This window comes from Carcharhinus amblyrhynchos, unplaced genomic scaffold (assembly GCF_965287045.1).
Source record: "Carcharhinus amblyrhynchos unplaced genomic scaffold, sCarAmb.v2.hapA scaffold_65, whole genome shotgun sequence".
Lineage (NCBI taxonomy): Eukaryota > Metazoa > Chordata > Chondrichthyes > Carcharhiniformes > Carcharhinidae > Carcharhinus > Carcharhinus amblyrhynchos.
This window is the reverse complement of record NW_027649805.1, coordinates 76,744-97,720: the sequence shown is the minus strand read 5'-3', so window position 1 is coordinate 97,720 and position 20,977 is coordinate 76,744. Positions and strand designations below refer to the sequence as shown.

The window sequence follows — 20,977 nt, the reverse complement described above, 5'->3', positions numbered from 1 at the left end:
GTCCCCATTACCAACACTGTCATTGTAATATTAACCTATTCTAGCTCCAGAAATCAACCCCAGTGCTGAGAGCTGTGTCCTGGTGACGGCAATTCCACACAATCCCCCTCGCTGAGGGAAGGAAGAATTTGCCCATTTTCCAGTGACAGCCATTTAGACTCAGTCAGCAATGTGTTACAAAGAAGTGAACCAGGAGGAAGGATGTTGATATTAAGCAGATATTTGAACAGAAGACTTTTATTTACGTTTATCTCAACCTCATGTTCCATCTATTTTATTGTCTATTTGAGGGGCCATCTGATCACAGGTTGTGAGGACTCAGTGTCGAGGAGACAGCCTTCCTGAAGAGGGCTGAGGTAACCGGTACTTTGCCATCTCCATGTCCAGATCGATGAAGGTTAGTGGGGTATAATCATGATGCTGGGTGTTCTTGTAGGTGGACGTGTCCAACACTTCCTCAGCAGATTCCTTGACAGACTCCACAGGCATTCCCATTGGCTCTGCACAAAACAGAAGACAATTATTCACCAGACACCAAGAATCCCCGCTTCCCGTACGATCCCACTTCCTCGACGATCCCGCTTCCCGGACGGTCCAATCTTCTGGATCTCATGTTTCATCTCATAACTGGGCCTGAGTCACCACAATTCTGCTCAGGAATGATGCATGTGTCCAACTGGAAATGTAGCTGGAAGTACACCGTGCACCACCTTCCGCAATTGAACAGCATACGAGCAGAATGTAACTTTCCCAAGCAAGCAGCTGGGAGATTGGGGAGTGATTCCACTCTAGTTTGCATTCACATTTAACTAAAATGATTGTTTAAATTTAAATTCTACATCAAGTCTGAAACAGGATAAACACGCTCTGTACAATATGAAAGCAGCTGTATTTGGTTCATTAGGAAGCAAGATTAATCTGGTTTCCAGCATCTGTTTAACCTGTCCAACTCTCCTCATATCCTCTTCAAAACTTACAGGGGACAGCAGGAAGAGCTGGAGGGACTGGGGAGTGGGGAATGCAGGGTGAGCCAGGGGGTATGGGGGTGGTGGGGGATATGCAGGAAGAGCCAGAGGGGTGGATGGTCGCAGCTGGGCTGGGCTGCCAGGTGAAAGTGGCTGAAAAGTTTGGCGGGGGTGGGGCTTGCGCAACTCTTGCTCTCCCCATACGCAGTGTCCAATGCTCCTCCAATCAAACCTTGTTTCACTCTAGCACTCAATAGTGAGCCTATCAGCAGCAAACACGGGAGAAAAATAGGCTGTGATTGGAGGAGCTGATGCTTGCAGATATCTCCAAAGAATAATCCAGGTAATTACAGGCCAGTGAGCCTTTCATCAGTGGGAAGGAAATTATTGGAGAGGATTCTTCGAGACAGGATTTATTCCCACTTGGAAATAAGTGGACGTATTACTGAGAGGCAACATGGTTTTGTGAAGGGGGGGTTGTGTCTCACAAACTTGATTGAGTTTTTCGAGGAAGTGACGAAGATGATTGATGAGGGTAGGGCAGTGGATGTTGTCTACGTGGACTTCAGTAAGGCCTCTGACAAGATCCCTCACGTCAGACTGGTGCAGAAGGTGAAGTTGCATGGGATCAGAGGTGAGCTGGAAGGTGGATACAGAACTGGCTCGGTCAAAGAAGACAGAGGGTAGCAGTGGAAGGGTGTGTTTCTGAATGGAGGGCTGTGACAAGTGGCATTCCTCAGGGATCAGTGCTGGGACCTTTGCTGTTTGTAATATATATAAATGAGTTGGAGGAAAATGTAACTGGATTGATTAGTAAGTTTGCAGATGACACAAAGGTTGGTGGATTTGCAGATAGCGATGAGGACCATCAGAGGATACAGCAGGATATAGATCAGTTGGAGACTTGGGTGGAGAGATGATGGATGGAGTTTAATCTGGACAAATGTGAGGTAATGCATTTTGGAAGGTCTAATACAGATAGGAAATATACAGTAAATGGCAGAAGCCTTAAGAGTATTGATAGGCAGAGGGATCTGGGTACACAGGTCACTGAAAGTGGCAATGCAGGTGGAGAAGATAGTCAAGACGGCATACAGCATGCTTGCCTTCATCGGCTGGGGCACTGAGTTTAAAAATTGGCAAGTCATGTTACAGCTTTAGTTAGGCTGCACTTAGAATATAGTGTTCAATTATGGTCTCCACACTACCAGAAGGATGTGGAGGCTTTGGAGAGGGTACAGAAAAGATTTAGAACATAAGAACATAAGAAATAGGAGCAGGAGTAGGACATCCAGCCCTTCGAGCCTGCCCCGCCATTCAATAAGATCATGGCTGATCTGTCGCTGCTCAGTTCCACTTTCCCGCCCTCTCCCCATAACCCTTAATCCCCTCTCCTATCAAAAACCCATCAACCCGCGTCTTAAAAATATTTAGCGAGGCAGCCTCCACCACTTCAACGGGCAGAGAATTCCAGAGATTCACCACCCTTTGAGTGAAGAAGTTCCTCCTCAACTCCGTTCTAAACCGCCCCCCTTTTATCTTGAGGCTGTGCCCCCTAGTCCTACTGTCTTTTTTGACGGGAAGAGTCTTTCCACCTCTATCCTATCCATCCCATTCATCATCTTATACGTCTCAATGAGATCTCCCCTCATTCTTCTAAACTCTAACGAGTACAAGCCTAGTTTATTCAGCCTCTCCTCATAGCTCAACCCCCTCAACTCCAGTATCAGCCTAGTAAACCTCCTCTGCACTCCCTCCAAGGCCAAAATATCTTTGCGCAGGTGCGGCGCCCAAAACTGCACACAGTACTCCAGCTGCGGCCTCACCAATGCCCTATACAGCTGCAGCAAGACCTCCCTACTTTACCAGGATGTTGCCTGGTATGGAGGGCACTAGCTATGAGGAGAGGCTGGAGACACTTGGTTTGTTCTCACTGGAACAACGGAGGTTGAGGGCTGACCCGATAGAAGTCTACAAGATTATGAGGGGCATGGACAGAGTGGATAGTCAGAAGCTTTTTCCAAGGGTGGAAGAGTCAATTACTAGGGGGCACAGGTTTAAGGTGCGACGGGAAAGGTTTAAGGAGATGTACGAGGCAGTTTTTTTCTTACACATAGTGGGTGCTTGGAACTCGTTGCCAGGGGAGGTAATGGAAGCAGATACGGTAGTGACTTTTAAGGGGCATCATGACAAATACATGAATAGGATGGGAATAGAGGGATATGGTCCCCAAAGGGTAGGGGGTTTTAGTTCAGAGAGGCAGCATGGTTGAGGCAGGTTTAGAGAGCTGAAGGACCTGTTCCTGTGCTGTAATTTTCTCTGTTCAGACAAAGTAATTGGGCAGACAGATGGGTAAGAGATAGACATGTTGATGGATTGGGCAGACAGGTGGCAGATACTGTTCAATGCAGGGAAGTGTGAGGTGATTCATTTTGGCAGGAAGCACATGGATAAGACAATATAAAACTAATGGAGAAACTCTAAAGAAGGTGCAGGAACACAGGGACCTTGGTGTGTATGTACATAATTACTGAAGTTAGGGCATACCAAGAGAGCAATTAATTAAGCATATAGTACCTTAGGCTTTATTAATAGGAGCATGAAATACAAGAGGTAGGGGGTCATGTTGAACTTGTATAAGACATTAGTTAGGCCTCATGAGGAGACTATGTCCAGTTCTGGGTACTTGAAGAAAACTGTGAAATCATTGGAGCGATTACAGAGAAGAATCACAGAAATTCTAGGGATAATGAACTGTAGCTATGAGAATAGACCGGAGATAAATTGTTTTCTTTGGAGAGAAGAAGTCTGAAAGGAGATTTGATATGAGGTACTGAAGACCCTGAAGCGACGGGACAGGGTAGAAAATGAGAAACTGTTCCCACTCAGAGCTCAAAATCTTAGGAGGTCACAAATTCAAAATAATGGGCAAAAGGAGGAAAGGTGCTGGGAGGAGAATAGTTTTCACCCAGAGGGAATAAACTTCCTCAGAGAGTGGTGGAGAAAGCTTCAATTGAGATATTAGGAAGGAAGATGAATTGTTATATGAAAAGAAAGAATGTTCAGGTTACAGTGGTAAGACAGGTGAGTGGGGCTAGGTAGAATGTGCTTTCAGAGAGCCAGTGCAGACTCAGTGGGCTGAATGGCCTCCTTTGGCACTGTATAGATTCATAAGAACATAAGAAATAGGAGCAGGAGTAGGCCATCTAGCCCTTCGAGCCTGCCCCGCCATTCAATAAGATCATGGCTGATCTGTCGTGGCTCAGTTCCACATTCCCGCCCTCTCCCCATAACCCTTAATCCCCTCGCTTATCAAAAACCCATCAACCCGCGTCTTAAAAATATTTAGCGAGGCAGCCTCCACCACTTCAACGGGCAGAGAATTCCAGAGATTCACCACCCTTTGAGTGAAGAAGTTCCTCCTCAACTCCGTTCTAAACCGTCCGTCCCCCTTTATCTTGAGGCTGTGCCCCCTAGTCCTACTGTACTTTCTGAGCGGGAAGAGTCTCTCCACCTCTATCCTATCCATCCCATTCATCATCTTATACGTCTCAATGAGATCTCCCCTCATTCTTCTAAACTCTAACGAGTACAAGCCTAGTTTATTCAGCCTCTCCTCATAGCTCAACCCCCCCAACTCCGGCATCAGCCTAGTAAACCTCCTCTGCACTCCCTCCAAGGCCAAAATATCCTTGCGTAAGTACGGCACCCAAAACTGCACACAGTACTCCAGCTGCGGCCTCACCAATGCCCTATACAGCCGCAGCAAGACCTCCCTACTTTTATATTCAATCCCCCTCGCTATGAAGGCCAGCATCCTATTCGCCTTCCTGACCACCTGCTGGCTGGGTTTTTGCGACTCATGCACAAGGACCCCAAGGTCCTTCTGCACCGTTGCCTGCTGCAGTTTTTCACCATGTAAGTAATAGTCCTTCCTACCATTATTCCTACCAAAGTGGACCACCTCGCACTTGCCAACATTAAATTCCATTTGCCATTTCCTGGCCCATTCGCCCAGCCTATCTAGATCCTTCTGCAGACTCTCCACACCCTCCACGCAATTTGCCGTTCCACCAATCTTGGTGTCATCAGCAAATTTCGACACCATACACTCGGTTCCCTCCTCCAGATCATCTATATAAATGGTAAATAGCTGAGGCCCCAGCACCGACCCCTGGGGCACTCCACTAGTCACCATCCGCCAATCCGAATAGCACCCATTAACCCCCTATGAACATACTGAGCCTTCTCAACAGCATTTTCAACAATTACTGTGGGGCCCACAGAGAGGGGCTTTGCAGACCACAGTGTAGGCTGTGGGTGGTGGGTTGGAGAAGCCAGTGCTTTTCCTCCCAGTATTTTCAAAGCTTGTGTGAAGTGCTTTCTTAATCGCTCCATACTGAGAATGCTCAGTTTTGGATGCTGCCCTCAGTCTTCCCTGACTGCAATAAATAAAGCACATTCAGGTGATGGAAGGAGTTGAGTACCCAGTGGTGTCTCTGCCAGTGGTGGGGGAGTAGCTTCTGGAGTTCCCTCCTTAGCTGCCTGGTGCTGTCGTTCTGACATTTCACTCTGCGCTGGCAGCACCCATTCTCTCAGGGGGCTACTTGCTGTGGGTTCTGGAGTTATGGATTTGGTTATTGGGACAGAACCTGCTCCAGATTCTGTTGCTGTGGCTTTGACTCCAGTACAGGCTTGGCTGCTTGACCATACTTGCTTCCTCTGCGTTCTCTCCTCCCCACTACTCCACCCCGTGCAAGTCGAGTCCTTGGAGACGGGTGCTTTGATTTCTACAGAGAACTCCTGTGACTCTCCCCCTGGCTCCTTGTTGCTATCACTTATCCACTCAGTAGCTCTGTCGGTGCTGGAGCGGACAGGATCACGCTCAGTAGCTCTGTCGGTGCTGGAGCGGACAGGATCACGCTCAGTAGCTCTGTCGGTGCTGGAGCGGACAGGATCACGCTCAGTAGCTCTGTCGGTGCTGGAGCGGACAGGATCACGCTCAGTAGCTCTGTCGGTGCTGGAGCGGACAGGATCACGCTCAGTAGCTCTGTCGGTGCTGGAGCGGACAGGATCACGCTCAGTAGCTCTGTCGGTGCTGGAGCGGACAGGATCACGCTCAGTAGCTCTGTCGGTGCTGGAGCGGACAGGATCACGCTCAGTAGCTCTGTCGGTGCTGGAGCGGACAGGATCACGCTCAGTAGCTCTGTCGGTGCTGGAGCGGACAGGAGCACACTTTGGCAATTCAGCAGAAGACTGTCCATCATTTTCAGCCACACTTTCTTCATCTGAGTCTGAGCTGGAGTCTGAGCTGGAGTCCGAGCTGGAGTCAGCCTCTTCCTCAGCACTAACTGGTATCTTGGCCACAGAGTCTCTGCTGGCATCTGTGTGACTGGCTGCCACTGATGACTCACCATCTTCCATAGTGTTTTGTGTGGAGCTGAGTGTCTCTCCCGATAATGGGATTGGGCCAAGAGCTTTGGTGGGGAAAAGCAGCTGTGTTTTCTTGGATAAGAGGTTTGCTCGTTGTGTGCTGGTTATCTCTGCAGTTGGAGAATCTTTGTTCAGGATCTCAGCGCCTGTGACAGACACAGTGAAGGACAAGGTGAGCACGCACCACTGACATTTCACTGCTAAGCAAACCCACTCAATCTACTGCAGCCACCATAGCTTTGCTATATCAGCAAAACGCAAACTGGGACAATTCTGTCTTCTCAACTTTTCGGGCAGTGTAAAATGACAGAGTGGAGAATTCCCTTGTGGAATCATGGAGCAAGAGCTGCATCCATTCCTCCAGTGAATCCCAAAGAAACTGGAATTCAAACTCTGAATAACGGAGAGGGGAAGAGAGAGGAAAGGGGGAGATAGAAAGGGCAAGGGCGAGGGGAGCGGGCAGGGGATGTGGAGGAAGTGCGGGTGTGTGTGGGAGGGGGATGGGGAAAGGATGTGGGAGGGGGACACAGATTTTGAAGGCAGGCAGAGAAGGAGGAGAGAGGAAAGGTACTCGACAAAGAGCTGTACAGGAGGTTTAGCAGAAGGTTAAAGCAATTGATTGCAGAGGAATGTGGTGGTTAAACAGCAAGAATCTGTTCAGCAGCAGAAGCAAAGCTTGATGGTGGTGTTGTTTGTCAGAGCGGACGGTGCTTTGCAATGATATTTCTCCATAAGTCAGTTTGGTCTCCTAGCTCTTTGCAGTGTCTGGAAAGAGACTAGACTCGGATGTGGAGAGCAGCATTAGAACATGTAATAGATAGTGAATTGTTCCAACCTTCAGAATGTCACAGACAGGATGGTGAGCTGTATAGAGGATGATGCACGTGAATGAGGTTGTGTGTAACGTGCTGCCCTTTGGGAGATTGAATAAGGGCATTCTACTATTAACGTCAGTGATATCCAGGGACACACATCTGTCGGTGGACGACAGGTTAATAAGGTGGCTAAAGCAGTAAATGTGTTTCCTGGGTTGTAAATAGAATAGAATCTAAGAGAACACACTAAACTTTTATAAATCATTAGTTAGGCTTCAGCTAGTGTCTTGTGGAAACTTCTGCGCGCCACAATTGAGGAAAAATGTAAAAGCGTGAATACAACAAGAGTGATGGTTTGCGGGATGTTATCAGGAATGAGGGACTGCAATTATAGGAAAGAATGGAAAAGTTTGAATTGTTCTCCTTGGAACAGAGATGGTCAAGAGCTATCTGATAATGGAGCTTTTCAATTTTAAAATGATGACAGAATTGGGACGGCACAGTGGTTGGCTCTGTTGTCTCACAGCACCAAGCACCTGGGTCCAATTTCAGCCTTGGTGACAGTGTGCAAGATTCACACAAATTCTCCCCGTCTGCACAGGCTTCCACCAACCGACTCAAGAACAGTTTCTTCCCTGCTGCTATCAGACCTGTATGTATTTCTCCAAATGCATAAAGGGCAAAAGAGTAACAAGGGAGAGAGTACGGCCTCTTAAGGATCAACAAGGTCATCTGTTTGCAGATCCACAAGAGATGGGTGAAATCCTAAGTGAATATTTCTCATATGAATGCTAGGGAACTTGGGGAAATAAATAGTGATGTCTTGAAGAGTGTACATATAAGAGAAGGAGGCGCTGGAAGTCTTGAAGCGCATCAAGGTAGATAAATCCCTGGGACTTGAAGAAGTGTATCCGAGGCTAGGGGAGGAAATTGCAGGTCTCCTAGCAGAGATATTTGAATCATCGATAGCCACAGGTGAGGTGCCTGAAGATTGGAGGGTGGCAAGTGTTGTGCTTTTGTTTAAAAAGGGCTGTAGGGAAAAGCCTGGGAACTACAGGCCAGTGAGCCTCACATCTGTGGTGGATAAATTGTTGGAAGGCATTTTGAGAGACAGGAGCTAAAGGCATTTAAAGAAACAAGGACTGATTAGGGACAATCAGCATGGCTTAGAGAGTGAAAGGTCATGTCTTACAAATTTGATTGAGTTTTTTGAAGGGGTAACCAAGAAGGTAGATGAGGACTGTGCAGTTGATGTTGTCTACATGGACTTTAGCAAGTCTTTGACCAGGTACCGCACGATAGGCTGTTGCATAAGGTTAAATCTCACAGAATCCAGGATGAGATAGCCAAGTCGACTCAAAATTGGCTTGACGACAGAAGGCAGAGCGTTGTTTTTCAAACTGGAGGCCTGTGACCAGCAGTGTGCTCAGGAATCGGTGCTGAGTCCATTGTTATTTGTCATTAATATTAATAATTGGGATGAGGATTTAGTCTGCACAAGTTAGTAAGCTTGCTGATGACACTAAGATTGGTGGCATAGTGGACAGTGAAGAAAGTTACCTCGGATTGCAACGGGATCTTGATCAATTGGACAGTAGACTGACGAATGGCACATGGAGTTTAATTCAGACAAATGGGATGGTGATGCATTTGGGTCAATCGAACCAGGGCAGGACTTACTCAGTTAATGCTAGAGCACTGGGGAGAGTTACAGAACAAAGTGGAGTCATAAGTGGACTGAGTGGTGAAGAAGGCATTTGGCACGCTTGGTTTCATTGATCAGAACTTTGTTGGGATGTCTTGTTGAAGTTAAGGCCACACATGGGTAAGGCCATACCGTTTACAGTATTTCTACTATAGAAATGATATTACAGAATACAGGAAAGATTTACTAGGATGCTACCGGGACTTGATGGATTGAGTTATAAGGAGAGACTGGATAGACTGGAACTTTTTCCTTTGAGCGTAGGAGGGTGACGGGTGATTTTATAGAGGTCTATAAAATGATGATGGACATGGATCAGCTAGATAATCAATATCTTTTCCCAAAGGTAGGGGAGTCTAAAACTAGAGGGCATAGGTTTAAGGTGAGAGGGGAGGGATACAAAAGTCCAGAGGGGTAATTTTTTCCACAGTGGTGAGTGTCTGGAACAAGCTGCCAGAGGTAGTAGTAGAAGTGGGTACAATTTTGTTTTTTAAAAAGTGTTTAGACAGTTACATGGGTAAGATTGGTATAGAGGGATATGGGCCAAATGTGGGTAATTGGGACTAGCTTATGGTTAAAAAAGAAACGGCATAGACAAGTTGGGCTGAAAGGCCTGTTTCCATGCTGTAAATCTCTATGACTTTGAATGGACTTACCATATATCAAGTTGATCTTTCTCTACATCCTATCTGTAATTGTAAGACTACATTCTGCACCTATGCCTTTCCTTGTCCCCTATGTACTCTACGAACAGTCAGCTTTGTCTATATAGCACTCAAGAAATAATACTTTTCACTGTATCCCAGCACATGTGACAACAATAAATCAAATTCGGAGGTTCTGGTTTCCTCCCACAGTCCAAAGATGTGCATATTGGGTGGACTAGCCACAGTAACTACGCAGGGTTATGGGGATAGGGTGGAGGAGAGGGCCTGGGTAAGATGTTCTTTTGGAGAGTCAGTGTGGGCTCGATGGGTTGAATGGCCTCCTTCTGCACTTTATAGATTCTACGGAGTAAATAAAGAAAAACTCTTCACTCTGGGGAGTGAGTCAATAACTAGAGAATATGGATCAGAAATCACTGGAAAAAGATCTGGAGAGAAGGAGAGAGAATTTTTCACTCAGAATTGTTGGGATTGGAACAGGCAAACTGAGAAGGTGACAGAAGCTAATTCCATCAGTAATTTTCAAAGGGTTTTCAGAATGAAGATCTGTCAGGTTTACAGAGAAAGAGCAGGTATGTGGGACTATGACTGACACTACATTCTTCACTCTCTTGTGTCCTTCTCTATGAACAGTATGCTCTGTCTGTATAGTGCGCAAGAAACAATACTTTTCACTGAACGTGACAATAAATCAAATCTAAGACACACGCATCCACAGACAGGCAGTCACACACATACAGACACGCAGAGAGGCACACACACAAATACAGACACACTTAGGCATACAAAAACACAGACGGACACACATACCCATAGGCATTCACGTGCACATGTATACATACACGCACTCATATGCACACAAATATACTCAAACACATGCACACACAAACTACACACACCCACCCCATGCTTCACAAACACACATACATTCACAAGACAGACACATAGACACACACTTCTTTCATGGGATGTAGGTGTCACTGGCTAGGTCAGCATTTATTGTCTATCCCTAATTGCCCTTGAAGAGATAGTGGCGAGCTGCCCTCTTGAGCCACTGCAATCTCTGAGGTGTAGGTACACCCACAGTGCTGTCAGGGAGAGACTTTCAGGATTTTGACCCAGTGATAGTGAAGGAACAGTGATATATTTCCAAGTCAGGACAGCGAGTGGCTTGGAGGGGAACTTCCAGGTGGTGGTGTTCCCAGGTATCTACTGCCCTTTATCCTTCATGATGGTAGAGATTGAGAGTTTGGAAGGAGGTGCCTAAGGAACCTTGGTAAGTTTCTGCAATGCATGTTGTAGACGGTACACACTGCTGGCACTGTGTCAGTGGTGGAGAAAGTGGATGTTTGTGGAAGGGGTGCCATTCAAGAGGGCTGCTTTATCCTGGATGGTGTCGAGCTTCTAGGGGAGTATTCCATCCCACTCCTGACTTGTGCCTTGTAGATGGTGGACAGGCTTTGGGAAGTCAGGAAGTGAATTACTTGCCACAGGATTCCCAGCTTCTGATCTGCAAGTGTAGCCACAATACTTATGAGTCCAGTTGAGTTTCTGGTCAATGGTAACTCCCAGGATGTTGATATGGGGGATTCAGCGATATTAATGCCATTGAGTATCAAAAAGCAATGGTTAGATTTTCTCTCATTGGTGAGAGTCACTGCCTGGCATTTGTGTGGTGTGAATGTTACTTGTCACTTGTCAGCCCAAGCCTGGATATTGTCCAGATCTTGTTGCATTTGGACATGGACTGCTTCAATATCTGAGTCGTCGCGAGTGGTGCTGAACATTGTGCAATCATTGGCGAACATCCCCACGTCTGAGCTTACGACGGAGGGAAGGTCATTGATGAAGCAGCTGGAGATGGTTGGGCCTCGGACACTAATGCTGAGGAACTCCTGAAGTGATGTCGTGGAACTGAGATGACTGACCCTCCACACCACAACCATCTTCCTTCGTGCCAGGTATTACTCAAACCAGTGGAGAGTTTGCCTCCTGATATTCATTGATTCCAGTTTCACTCGGGCTCCTTGATGCTACACTGGGTCTAATGCAGCCTTGATGTTAGGGGCTGTCACTCTCACCTCACCTCTGGAATTCAGCTCTTTTATCCATGTTTGAACCAAGGCTGTAATGAGGTCAGGAGCTGAGTGACCCTGCAGAATCTAAATGGAGGTCAGTGAATGTAATGTCGTCAGCTTACTGTGAGGGGAAAGGGAAATATTTTAGCTGTTTATTTATTCCAGGAAGTTAGATAAGTATCTAGTATGAAGCAACAGACACTGGTTAGGAATAATATTAATATCCCTTACCCTTCACTTTCTTCTTCTTCTGTGGCTCTGTTGCTTTGGTGGTGAGAGTCACTGCTTGAAGCTCCGATCGCTCCATTAACACCTGAGAATCCAAAATAATCAAATATTTCCTGAATGTTAAAATATAGTCTATATTGCTGAAACGAGAGACTCGGCCAGGATTTCCATTCTCAAGCTGGGTTGGTGAAGTCAGGAAAATTACTGGCTTAACCTACTCACCTCAAGATAAACACTCGCAACAAAGGAATCTTCATTGCGGGGGGGGGGGGGGGGGGGTGCAGACTAGAGTCAAGTCAGATGGTGGCATTGTGATAATGTCACAGGACTTGAATCCAGAGAACCAGGGTAATGCTCTGGGGACCCCTGTTCAAATCCCATCACAGCAGCCAGTGGAATTTGAATTCAATTAATGAATCTGGAATTAAAAGCTAGTCTCAGTACCGATGACCACGAAACCATTGTCGATGGTCGTAAAAACCCATCTGGTTCACAAACGTCCTTTAGGGAAAGAAATCTGTTGTCCTTTCCTGGTCTGGCCTACATGTAATTCCAGAGCCACAGCAATGTGCTTGACTCTCAACTGCCCTCTGAAAGTCTATTGAACCACTCAGTTCAAGGGCAATTAAGACAGCACAGTGGTTAGCACTGCTGCTTTCACCACCAGGGACCCGTGTTTGATTCTAGCTTTGCGTGATTGTGTGGAGTTTGCACGTTCTCCCTGTGTCTGTGTGGGTTTCCCCTGGGTGCTCTAGTTTCCTCTTACAGTTCAAAGATGTGCAGTTTAGGTGGACTGGCTATGCTAAATTGACCCTTAATGTCCCAAGATGTGTAGGTTAGAGGAATTAGTGGGGTAAATGCATGGAGTACTGGGATGGGGCAGGGTAGACCTGGGATGGACGCTCTGTCAGAGAGATAGTGAATTATATGGAAAGGCAACAAATGTTCATCTTGCCAGCAATGCTTACATCCTGTAAAAAAATAAGTGGACCCAGGAAGAAATTTGGAGGCAGCCACAGGAGCTGCAGGGTATGGAGGTAGGCCCACCCTAGCTTTATGGGACCTTGTCTTAGCTAAAATAAAGGCCCTCCATCTCTCACCCTATCTTCAGTCTTCAGCCCCAGTCATCCTACCTCATACCCCTCCACCCATACACTATAAACCTCTACATTCAACTCTCCTTCCATCCACCACCATGCCAAATTATATTATTCCTATCCCCTTTGATCAACTAACACTTTCTCGAACAAATTAAGTGGGATGTCTTTTAAAAAAACTTGGAAAAAGGTTATTCCTGAAAACGTTTCTCCTGTTGAAAAAAGATACAAGTTAATCAACCGTCCTTAGCTCTTTAAAGTCTCAAAAACCACAAACAACTGAAACCACATAACTTGTATTAACAAACATGTTGAAATTGGGATCAGTGAGCCTGAGCTGTCACTTTGCTCTGGGAAGCAGCTGCTCTCTTATTCTAATGGATGTCAGGACTCGGGGCTGGAATTCCAGAACATTCCAATCAAGGCCCAGCCTCCTGCAGACCGACCAAAACATCAAGACCCCGCCCCCAAGGTCAAAAGGTCAACAGGAGGTGGGGCACTTGGTCACTGCGTAGCAAGATCCCACACTTTGATGTTGTGATGTTAAATAAACCCGCTCACTGACAGAAATCCCAGCCAGAAACTGTCCAGCACGAAACGGACGGGCCGAATGTCCTCCCGCGGACACCCTCCCCCCGGCTCGGTACCTGCCGCAGGCCGCGGACTCCGAGCGCCCGCAGCAACACCGCCATCTTCCCGAGCAACCCGGACACCAGTAATGGGGGCACCAGATACCGGAAATACCCGGGGGACCTGAAGATCCAGAACCCGGAGGGTCAGAGGTTGTAACCCCGGAAGTAAAGTGGGCAAGATGGCGCTGGGCCGCGCGGGCTCGCTGGTGTTTGTGAGCGGCGGACCGCGACTGGCAGGAATTAACCTGAGGGACGGAGGGTGAGGGACAGAGTGAGAGAGGAAACGGGGGGAGGGGTGGAGGCAGGGTGAGAGGATCTGAGTTTATTCTTTGCTGAGGTTTTTTTCTCTTTCCACAGGGAGCCCTTTGTTTATGATTGTACTCGGAGTGAGAGGTAATATCTCAGCTCACATTGTCCGTAACAGCCGGGGAGAGGCCCATGTCTGGAGGGGGGGGTGTTGGGGGGGGGGGATGCCCGGGGAGGGGGGGGGGGTTGGGGGGATGCCCGGGGAGGGGGGGGGGGTTGGGGGGATGCCCGGGGGGGGGGGGTTGGGGGGATGCCCGGGGGGGGTGGGGGGGGGATGCGCGGGGGTGGGGGGGTGTGGGGGGGGGTGCCCGGGGGGGGGGGGGGATGCCTGGTGGGGGATGCCCGGGGAGGGGGGGTTGGGGGGATGCCCGGGGAGGGGGGGGGGGTGCCCGGGGGGGTGCCCGGTGGGGGATGCCCGGGGTGGGGGGGACGCCCGGGGAAGGGGGGGGGAGGGTGGGGGGGGACGCCCGGGGAAGGGGGGGGGGGGAGGGTGGGGGGGACGCCCGGGGAAGGGGGGGGGGGAGGGTGGGGGGGACGCCCGGGGAAGGGGGGGGGGGAGGGTGGGGGGGACGCCCGGGGAAGGGGGGGGGGGGAGGGTGGGGGGGACGCCCGGGGAAGGGGGGGGGGGAGGGTGGGGGGGACGCCCGGGGAGGGGGGGGGGGGGGGATGCCCAGGGAGGTGTTTGGGGGGGGGTGCCCAGGGAGGCGTTGTAATGTAGGGGACATGAGTCAATTTGCACACGGCAACATCCCATAAGCAGCAATGTAATGGGTGGATAATGTAGGTGTGGGCTACGTTGGGCAGCCTGTGTGTGTGTGAGTGTTATTCTGTGGATCATTCCTGTGCTTCCCTGTCTGCGATGTAACCTGAGGCAATTCTTTGTGTTTCAGTCAGGAAGAATCTTCAGCTGACATGGGAAACAATGGTATTGTGGCTTTTACCTTTTCCCCCTCAGGATCCTATGTTGCTGTGACTGCTGACAACAAGCAGCTGCTGCTGTTTCGTACCAGACCCTGGGAGTGTCTCAGTGTGCGGTATGTGACACAATAAACAGATGGATCTCCTTTTCTATCTCTTTCTGTCAGATTCCTGCCCCCATGGTTTTTCTGATTGCTCTTGTCCTCTCACTACAGCTCTGCGCTGCGGCGTTCCACCTCTTTGACCATCACAGGAGCAGAGGACCAGATCCTGTTGGCTGATAAATCTGGGGATGTTTATAGCTTCTCCATCAGCGAGCCACACAGTCCAGGGCAGCTCCGACTTGGACACCTCTCTATGTTGCTTGCTGTGGTAAGGTGTGGGGAGGGGTGGATCTGAGGAGCGTGCACTGCTCTGGAAAATCAGGGAATTCCACTCACGCTATCTGCTGATCGAGTTTGTTTGGGGCCCGTAATCGACGTGATTCTTGGCACAGCATCATCATGCCAGGATTTTAAATCCTACACAACACTGTGTACATTGACCCCGCGCCCAGGCCTACATAAATCCACAGTCACTCTTACTGCGGCGGGAGTGAATATACCTGCGGGATTTCACTCAATGACCATCCCACCTTGAAATTTGAACTGCAAAGTCAGCCTGGAGAGTTCAGGGTAGGTAGATGGTGGCAGAGGAGAAAGGGAGGGAAATGAGCGCTGTGTCCAAGATTTGCTTTCAACACACACAAACATAAAAGTTAGGAACAGTAAGAGGCCACTTGGCCCCTCGAACCCTACCCTCCCCCTGCCATTCAACATCATCATGGTTGATCTGATCAAAGCCTCAGCTCCACATCCCTGCTCAGTATCAATAACATTCCAGCCCTTTGTTATCCACAAACCACTTAGCTCTGTCCCAGATATATCGAGAGTAGCTCCAGTGAATGTTGGTCCCCTGGGAGGCTGAGACTGGGGAGTTAATAGTGGGGGAACACAGAAATGGTGGTGACACTAAATCAGGAACAACAACTAACGAGGAATGTCAGACAAAGTAAATGGAATCTTGGCATTTATAGCAAAATGAATAGAATGTAAAAATAAGTAGGTGTTGCTGCAACTGTACAAGGCATTACTGAGACTGCATCTGGAACAGTCTTATTTGAGGAAGAATGTAGTGTTTTTGGAGGCCATTCAGAGAAAGTTCACTAGGTTAATTACAAAGTTTTTTGAAGGGAGATTGGGCAGTTTAGGTCTATACTGTCTAGGGTTTGGAAGAATGTGAATTGTAGAATCCCTAAAGTGCAGAATGAGACCATTTGGCCCATCGAGCCTGCATCGACAACAAGCCTGCCCTATCCTCATAATTCCAAATATTTACCCCACGAGTCACCCTGACACTAAGGGGCAATTTAGCATGACCAATCCATCTAACCCGCACATTTTTGGACTGTGGAAGGAAATTGGGGCACCCGGAGGAAACCCGTACAGACGCTGGGATAATGTTCAGACTCTGCACAGACAGTGACCCGAGGAATTGAATCTGGGTCCCTGGCATTGTGAGGCAGCAGTGCTAACCATTGTACCACCGCGAGAGGAGAGCACAGACAGGTATATCAGATGATAAAATGTATTGACAAAGCAGGTGTAGAGAGAATGCTTCCTCTTGTGGGGCAATCCAAGAACATAGAATGCAAGACTGGGTGGAGAAGTGGCAGATGGACTTCAACCTGGATAAATGTGTAGCTCATTGTTCTCCGGAGCAGTGTACTGGTGGCTGGTGAGTGTAAACTGCGAGTGTACTTTTTTTTTCAATTGCATTGCTGGGTCGTGCGTTTTTTTTTCCTTTTGCGCTTTCCGTAGCGGGGCCTAGGCTCAAGGGCAGTCGGGAAGGGAGCGCGGGAGTACAAAAACAAGGCCACAATAGACAGCGGGCAGCATAGGGAGCGGGCAGCGGAGTGAGGTGGGTGCTGAGTGAGTACTGCAAGGGCTTTGGCTCACAGGGCTTAGGCGAGAGCAGGCTTAGGCAAGGTGAGATACTGGTCAAATTTTTCTAACTGTGTCCATAGGTCTTAAGGGTGGTCAAATAAATGGCAGGGTACTTGGGGAGGTGAGTCAGCTGTGTAAGGTGTAATATGTGGGAGTTCCTGGAGACACAGCATCTCCAGAGAGTCCACATCTGCACCAAATGTCTGGAGTTGCAGCGTTTGAGGGCCCAGGTCAGGCAACTGGAGCTGAGGCTGGGGGATTTATTTTTAGTGAGGGAAAATGAGGTGCTAATGAATAGAAACCAGATTCAGGAGGGGATCCCAGAGTCAAGGAGGTGGGATGGGTGGGTTACAGTTAGGAAGGGGAAAAAGAAGAGGAGTAATGTTCCAAAGGCTACACCAGGGGTAGTCTCTCAAGATAGCAGGGGTAAGGCACCAACTGAGGTGGAAAGGGCACGAGGGGAAGAGGAAAATGCCTCAGAGGGAAGGAAGGGGGCTGGATGTGAGATAGTGGTGGGGGACGGGAGGGTTAAAGGAATTGATAGGCGGTTCTGTGGGCAAAAGCCGGACTCCAGGATGGTAGTCTGCCTCCCTGGAGCAGGGGTACAGGATGTGTCGGAGAGGGTAGAGGGAATCTTCAATGGCCAAGGGGCCCAGGCAGATGTAATTATACACGCAGGTGAGAAGGACGTAGGAAGGAAGAGTAGGGGGGAAATACGTAGGCAGTTCAGGGAGTTGGGAGCCAGGCTGAAGTGTAGGGCCTCCAGGGTGGCGATCTCTGGGCTGCTGCCAGTGCCCAGCAATAGCAGGGATAAAAATAACGAGATCCTACAGCTGAATGCGTGGCTAAGGGATTGGTGCAGGACAGAGGGTTTTAGTTTTGTTGACCATTGGGAAGTCTTTGCAAAGGAAGGGCACTTGTATAAGAGGGATAGGGAACACTTAAATGGGAAGGGTACACATATTTTAGCTGGGAGGCTGGCTGGAGTGTTTTGGCAGGGTTTAAACTAATATGGAGGGGGGGTGGGGAGGAGAGAGACAGCTCAGGCACTGGTAGTGGGAGTGAGTTGGAGGTCAGAGTAAGTCTAGATGATAGGAAAATCTCCCAGGAGAAGGAGGATCTGAGTGGGCCTGAGGGTCTTCGGTGCATCTGTTTTAATGCGAGGAGTGTGACGGGAAAGTCGGATGAACTTAGGGCCTTGATGTTCGCGAGGAATTTAGATGCGGTGGCAGTGACAGAGACGTGGTTAAAGGAGGGGTAGGACTGGCAGCTAAATATTCCAGGGTATAAGTGTTTTAGGCGTGATAGGGGAGGGATGAAAAGAGGAGGGGGAGTGGCGCTCATAGTTCGGGAGCAGATCACAGCAGTGCAGAGGGAGGATAACATGGAGGGGTTGGGAATTGAGTCTCTGTCGGTGGAGTTGAGGAATAGGAAGGGGGCCATTACTATGCTAGGAGTGTACTATAGGCCGCCCGATAGCCCACGGGCAGTGGAAGAGGGTATATGTAGGGACGTTTTGGATAAGTGTAGGAAGAACAGGGTTGTTGTAGTGGGAGATTTTAATCTCCCTGGGGTGGATTGGAAGGTGCCTAGAGCTGGGGGGGTCGGATGGGGAGGAATTCGTAAGATGTGTATTGGAAGGATCCTTGTAACAGTATGTAGATAGCCAGACTAGAGAGGGGGCTATACTGGATTTAGTTCTGGGAAATGAGCCGGGTCAGGTGGTTGAGGTTGCGGTAGGTGAACATGTGGTTAATGTGGGACATGGAGTTGGGGGTAGGGTGTTAGCGTGGATAGAGGATTGGTTGTCAAATAGGAGGCAGAGAGTGGGGGTCAATGGGTGCTATTCGGATTGGCGGTTGGTGACTAGTGGGGTGCCCCAGGGGTCGGTGCTGGGGCCTCAGCTATTTACCATTTATATAGATGATCTGGAGGAGGAAACCGAGTGCAGGGTGTCGAAATTTGCTGATGACACCAAGATTGGGGGAACGGCAAATTGTGCGGAGGGTGTGGAGAGTCTGCAGAAGGATCTAGATAGGCTGGGCGAATGGGCCAGGAAATGGCAAATGGAATTTAATGTTGGCAAGTGTGAGGTGGTCCACTTTGGTAGGAAGAATGGTAGGAAGGACTATTACTTACGTGGCGAAAAACTGCAGCAGGCGACGGTGCAGAGGGACCTCGGGGTCCTTGTGCATGAGTCGCAAAAACCCAGCTTGCAGGTGCAGCAGGTGGTCAGGAAGGCGAATGGGATGCTGGCCTTCATAGCGAGGGGGATTGAATATAAAAGTAGGGAGGTCTTGCTGCAGCTGTATAGGGCATTGGTGAGGCCGCAGCTGGAGTACTGTGTGCAGTTTTGGGCGCCACACCTGCGCAAGGATATTTTGGCCCTGGAGGGGGTGCAGAGGAGGTTTACTAGGCTGATACCGGAGTTGAGGGGATTGAGCTATGAGGAGAGGCTGAATAAACTAGGCTTGTACTCGTTAGAGTTTAGAAGAATGAGGGGAGATCTCATTGAGACGTATAAGATGATGAATGGGATGGATAGGATAGAGGTGGAGAGACTCTTCCCGCTCAAAAAAGACAGTAGGACTAGGGGGCACAGCCTCAAGATAAAGGGGAGGCGGTTTAGAACGGAGTTGAGGAGGAACTTCTTCACTCAAAGGGTGGTGAATCTCTGGAATTCTCTGCCCGTTGAAGTGGTGGAGGCTGCCTCGCTAAATATTTTTAAGAAGCGGGTTGATGGGTTCTTGATAAGAGAGGGGATTAAGGGTTATGGGGAGAGGGCGGGAAAGTGGAACTGAGCCACAACAGATCAGCCATGATCTTATTGAATGGCGGGGCAGGCTCGAAGGGCTAGATGGCCTACTCCTGCTCCTATTTCTTATGTTCTTATGTTAATAGTGACCACAACTCTGTCTACTTTAGGATACGAATGGAAAAAGATGAGAGCTGTCCTAAGGGGAGGGTGCTAAATTGGGGGAAGGCTAGATACAGCCGGATTAGGCAGGAGCTTAGGGATACTGACTGGGATAGGCTGTTGGAAGGCAAGACCACGTTAGACATGTGGGAGTCTTTCAAGGGAAAACTGGAATGGGTGCAGGAAAGGCATGTGCCGGTTAGGAGGAAGGATGGGAAAGGTGGATTAGGGAACCGTGGATTACTAGAGATATAGAAGACCTGGTTAGGAAGAAACGAGAGGCGTATGTCAGGTCTAAGCAACTGGGAACGGAGAGAGCGTTGGAGGAATACAGAGAGACTAGGAGGGATCTCAAATGGGGAGTTAGGAGAGCAAAGAGGGGGCATGAGATGGCTTTGGTAGGTAGGGTTAGGGAGAATCCAAAGGCGTTTTACTCCTATCTTAAGAACAAAAGGGTGGCTAGGGGTAAAATCGGTCCTCTCAGGAACAGATGTGGGGAATTGTGCTTAGAGGCAGAGGGAATGGGGGAGATCCTGAATGAATACTTTGCGTCGGTACTCACGAAGGAGAGGGGCTTGATGTCTGGTACGGTCATTGAGGGAGCGGTAGACCAATTGAAAGATCTATCGATTACGAGAGAAGAAGTGTTAGGGCTTTTAGCTGGCATTAAAACCGATAAATCTCCGGGGCCTGATTGCATTTATCCGAGTCTGCTTAGAGAGGCGAGGGATGAGATTGCTGGGCTTCTGACGCAAATCTTTGTCTCTCCTTTGGACACAGGTGAGGTCCCAGAGGACTGGAGGATAGCGAACGTGGTACCGTTGTTTAAAAAGGGTAGGAGGGATAGCCCAGGTAACTATAGGCCGGTGAGCTTAACGTCAGTGGTAGGTAAGTTGATGGAGTGGATTCTTAGGGATAGGATGTATGAGCACTTAAGAGTGTTGCGTTCTGATTAAGGATACGCAGCATGGCTTTGTAAAGGGGAAGTCTTGCCTTACGAATCTGGTAGAATTCTTTGAGGAGGTGACAAAAACGGTCAATGAAGGACGAGCCATTGATGTCGTCTATATGGATTTCAGTAAGGCGTTTGACAAAGTCCCTCATGGTAGGTTGGTTCAGAAGATTAAAGCTCATGGGATATGTGGTCAGGTATCTAGATGGGTAGAGAACTGGCTTGCAAAGAAGAGTCAGAGTAGTAGTGGAGGGGTCCTTTTCTAGCTGGACGTCTGTCAC

At 48.8% G+C, this 20,977-nt stretch overlaps 2 protein-coding genes across 3 annotated transcripts in view; one reads left to right on the top strand and one right to left on the bottom strand.

Annotated features, from left to right (window-relative positions):
• Positions 1-204: 204 nt before the first annotated feature.
• ndufv3 (NADH:ubiquinone oxidoreductase subunit V3) lies at positions 205-13,728 on the bottom strand. The gene is made up of 4 exons (XM_080182553.1): positions 13,634-13,728; positions 11,893-11,974; positions 5,453-6,544; positions 205-500 (listed from the first exon to the last, which is right to left on the bottom strand). Exons 1-4 carry the CDS (start codon positions 13,676-13,678, stop codon positions 319-321), a joined length of 1,401 nt encoding a protein of 466 aa, XP_080038679.1. The 5' UTR covers positions 13,679-13,728; the 3' UTR covers positions 205-318.
• The window catches only part of wdr4 (WD repeat domain 4), a 24,259-nt gene continuing 16,978 nt past the window's right edge, over positions 13,697-20,977 (top strand). The window contains exons 1-4 of one of the 2 annotated variants that reach the window (XM_080182554.1): positions 13,697-13,877; positions 13,976-14,011; positions 14,815-14,958; positions 15,058-15,214. In XM_080182554.1, the coding sequence (XP_080038680.1) occupies positions 13,798-13,877; positions 13,976-14,011; positions 14,815-14,958; positions 15,058-15,214 (417 nt within the window). In that variant the 5' untranslated portion in view covers positions 13,697-13,797. The remainder of the gene's footprint in view (positions 13,878-13,975; positions 14,012-14,814; positions 14,959-15,057; positions 15,215-20,977) is intronic. The other variant, XM_080182555.1, reaches the window with a different exon arrangement.

Coding starts and splice junctions, on each gene's coding strand:
- ndufv3 (XM_080182553.1), bottom strand. CDS start 13,678: ATGGCGGTGTTGCTGCGGGCGCTCGGAGTCCGCGGCCTGCGGCAG. Junction 6,545..11,892: donor GAAGAAGAAGAAAGTGAAGG/GTAAGGGATATT, acceptor TGTCTGTCACAG/GCGCTGAGATCCTGAACAAA. Junction 501..5,452: donor ACTGGCAGAGACACCACTGG/GTACTCAACTCC, acceptor TGTTTTGTGCAG/AGCCAATGGGAATGCCTGTG.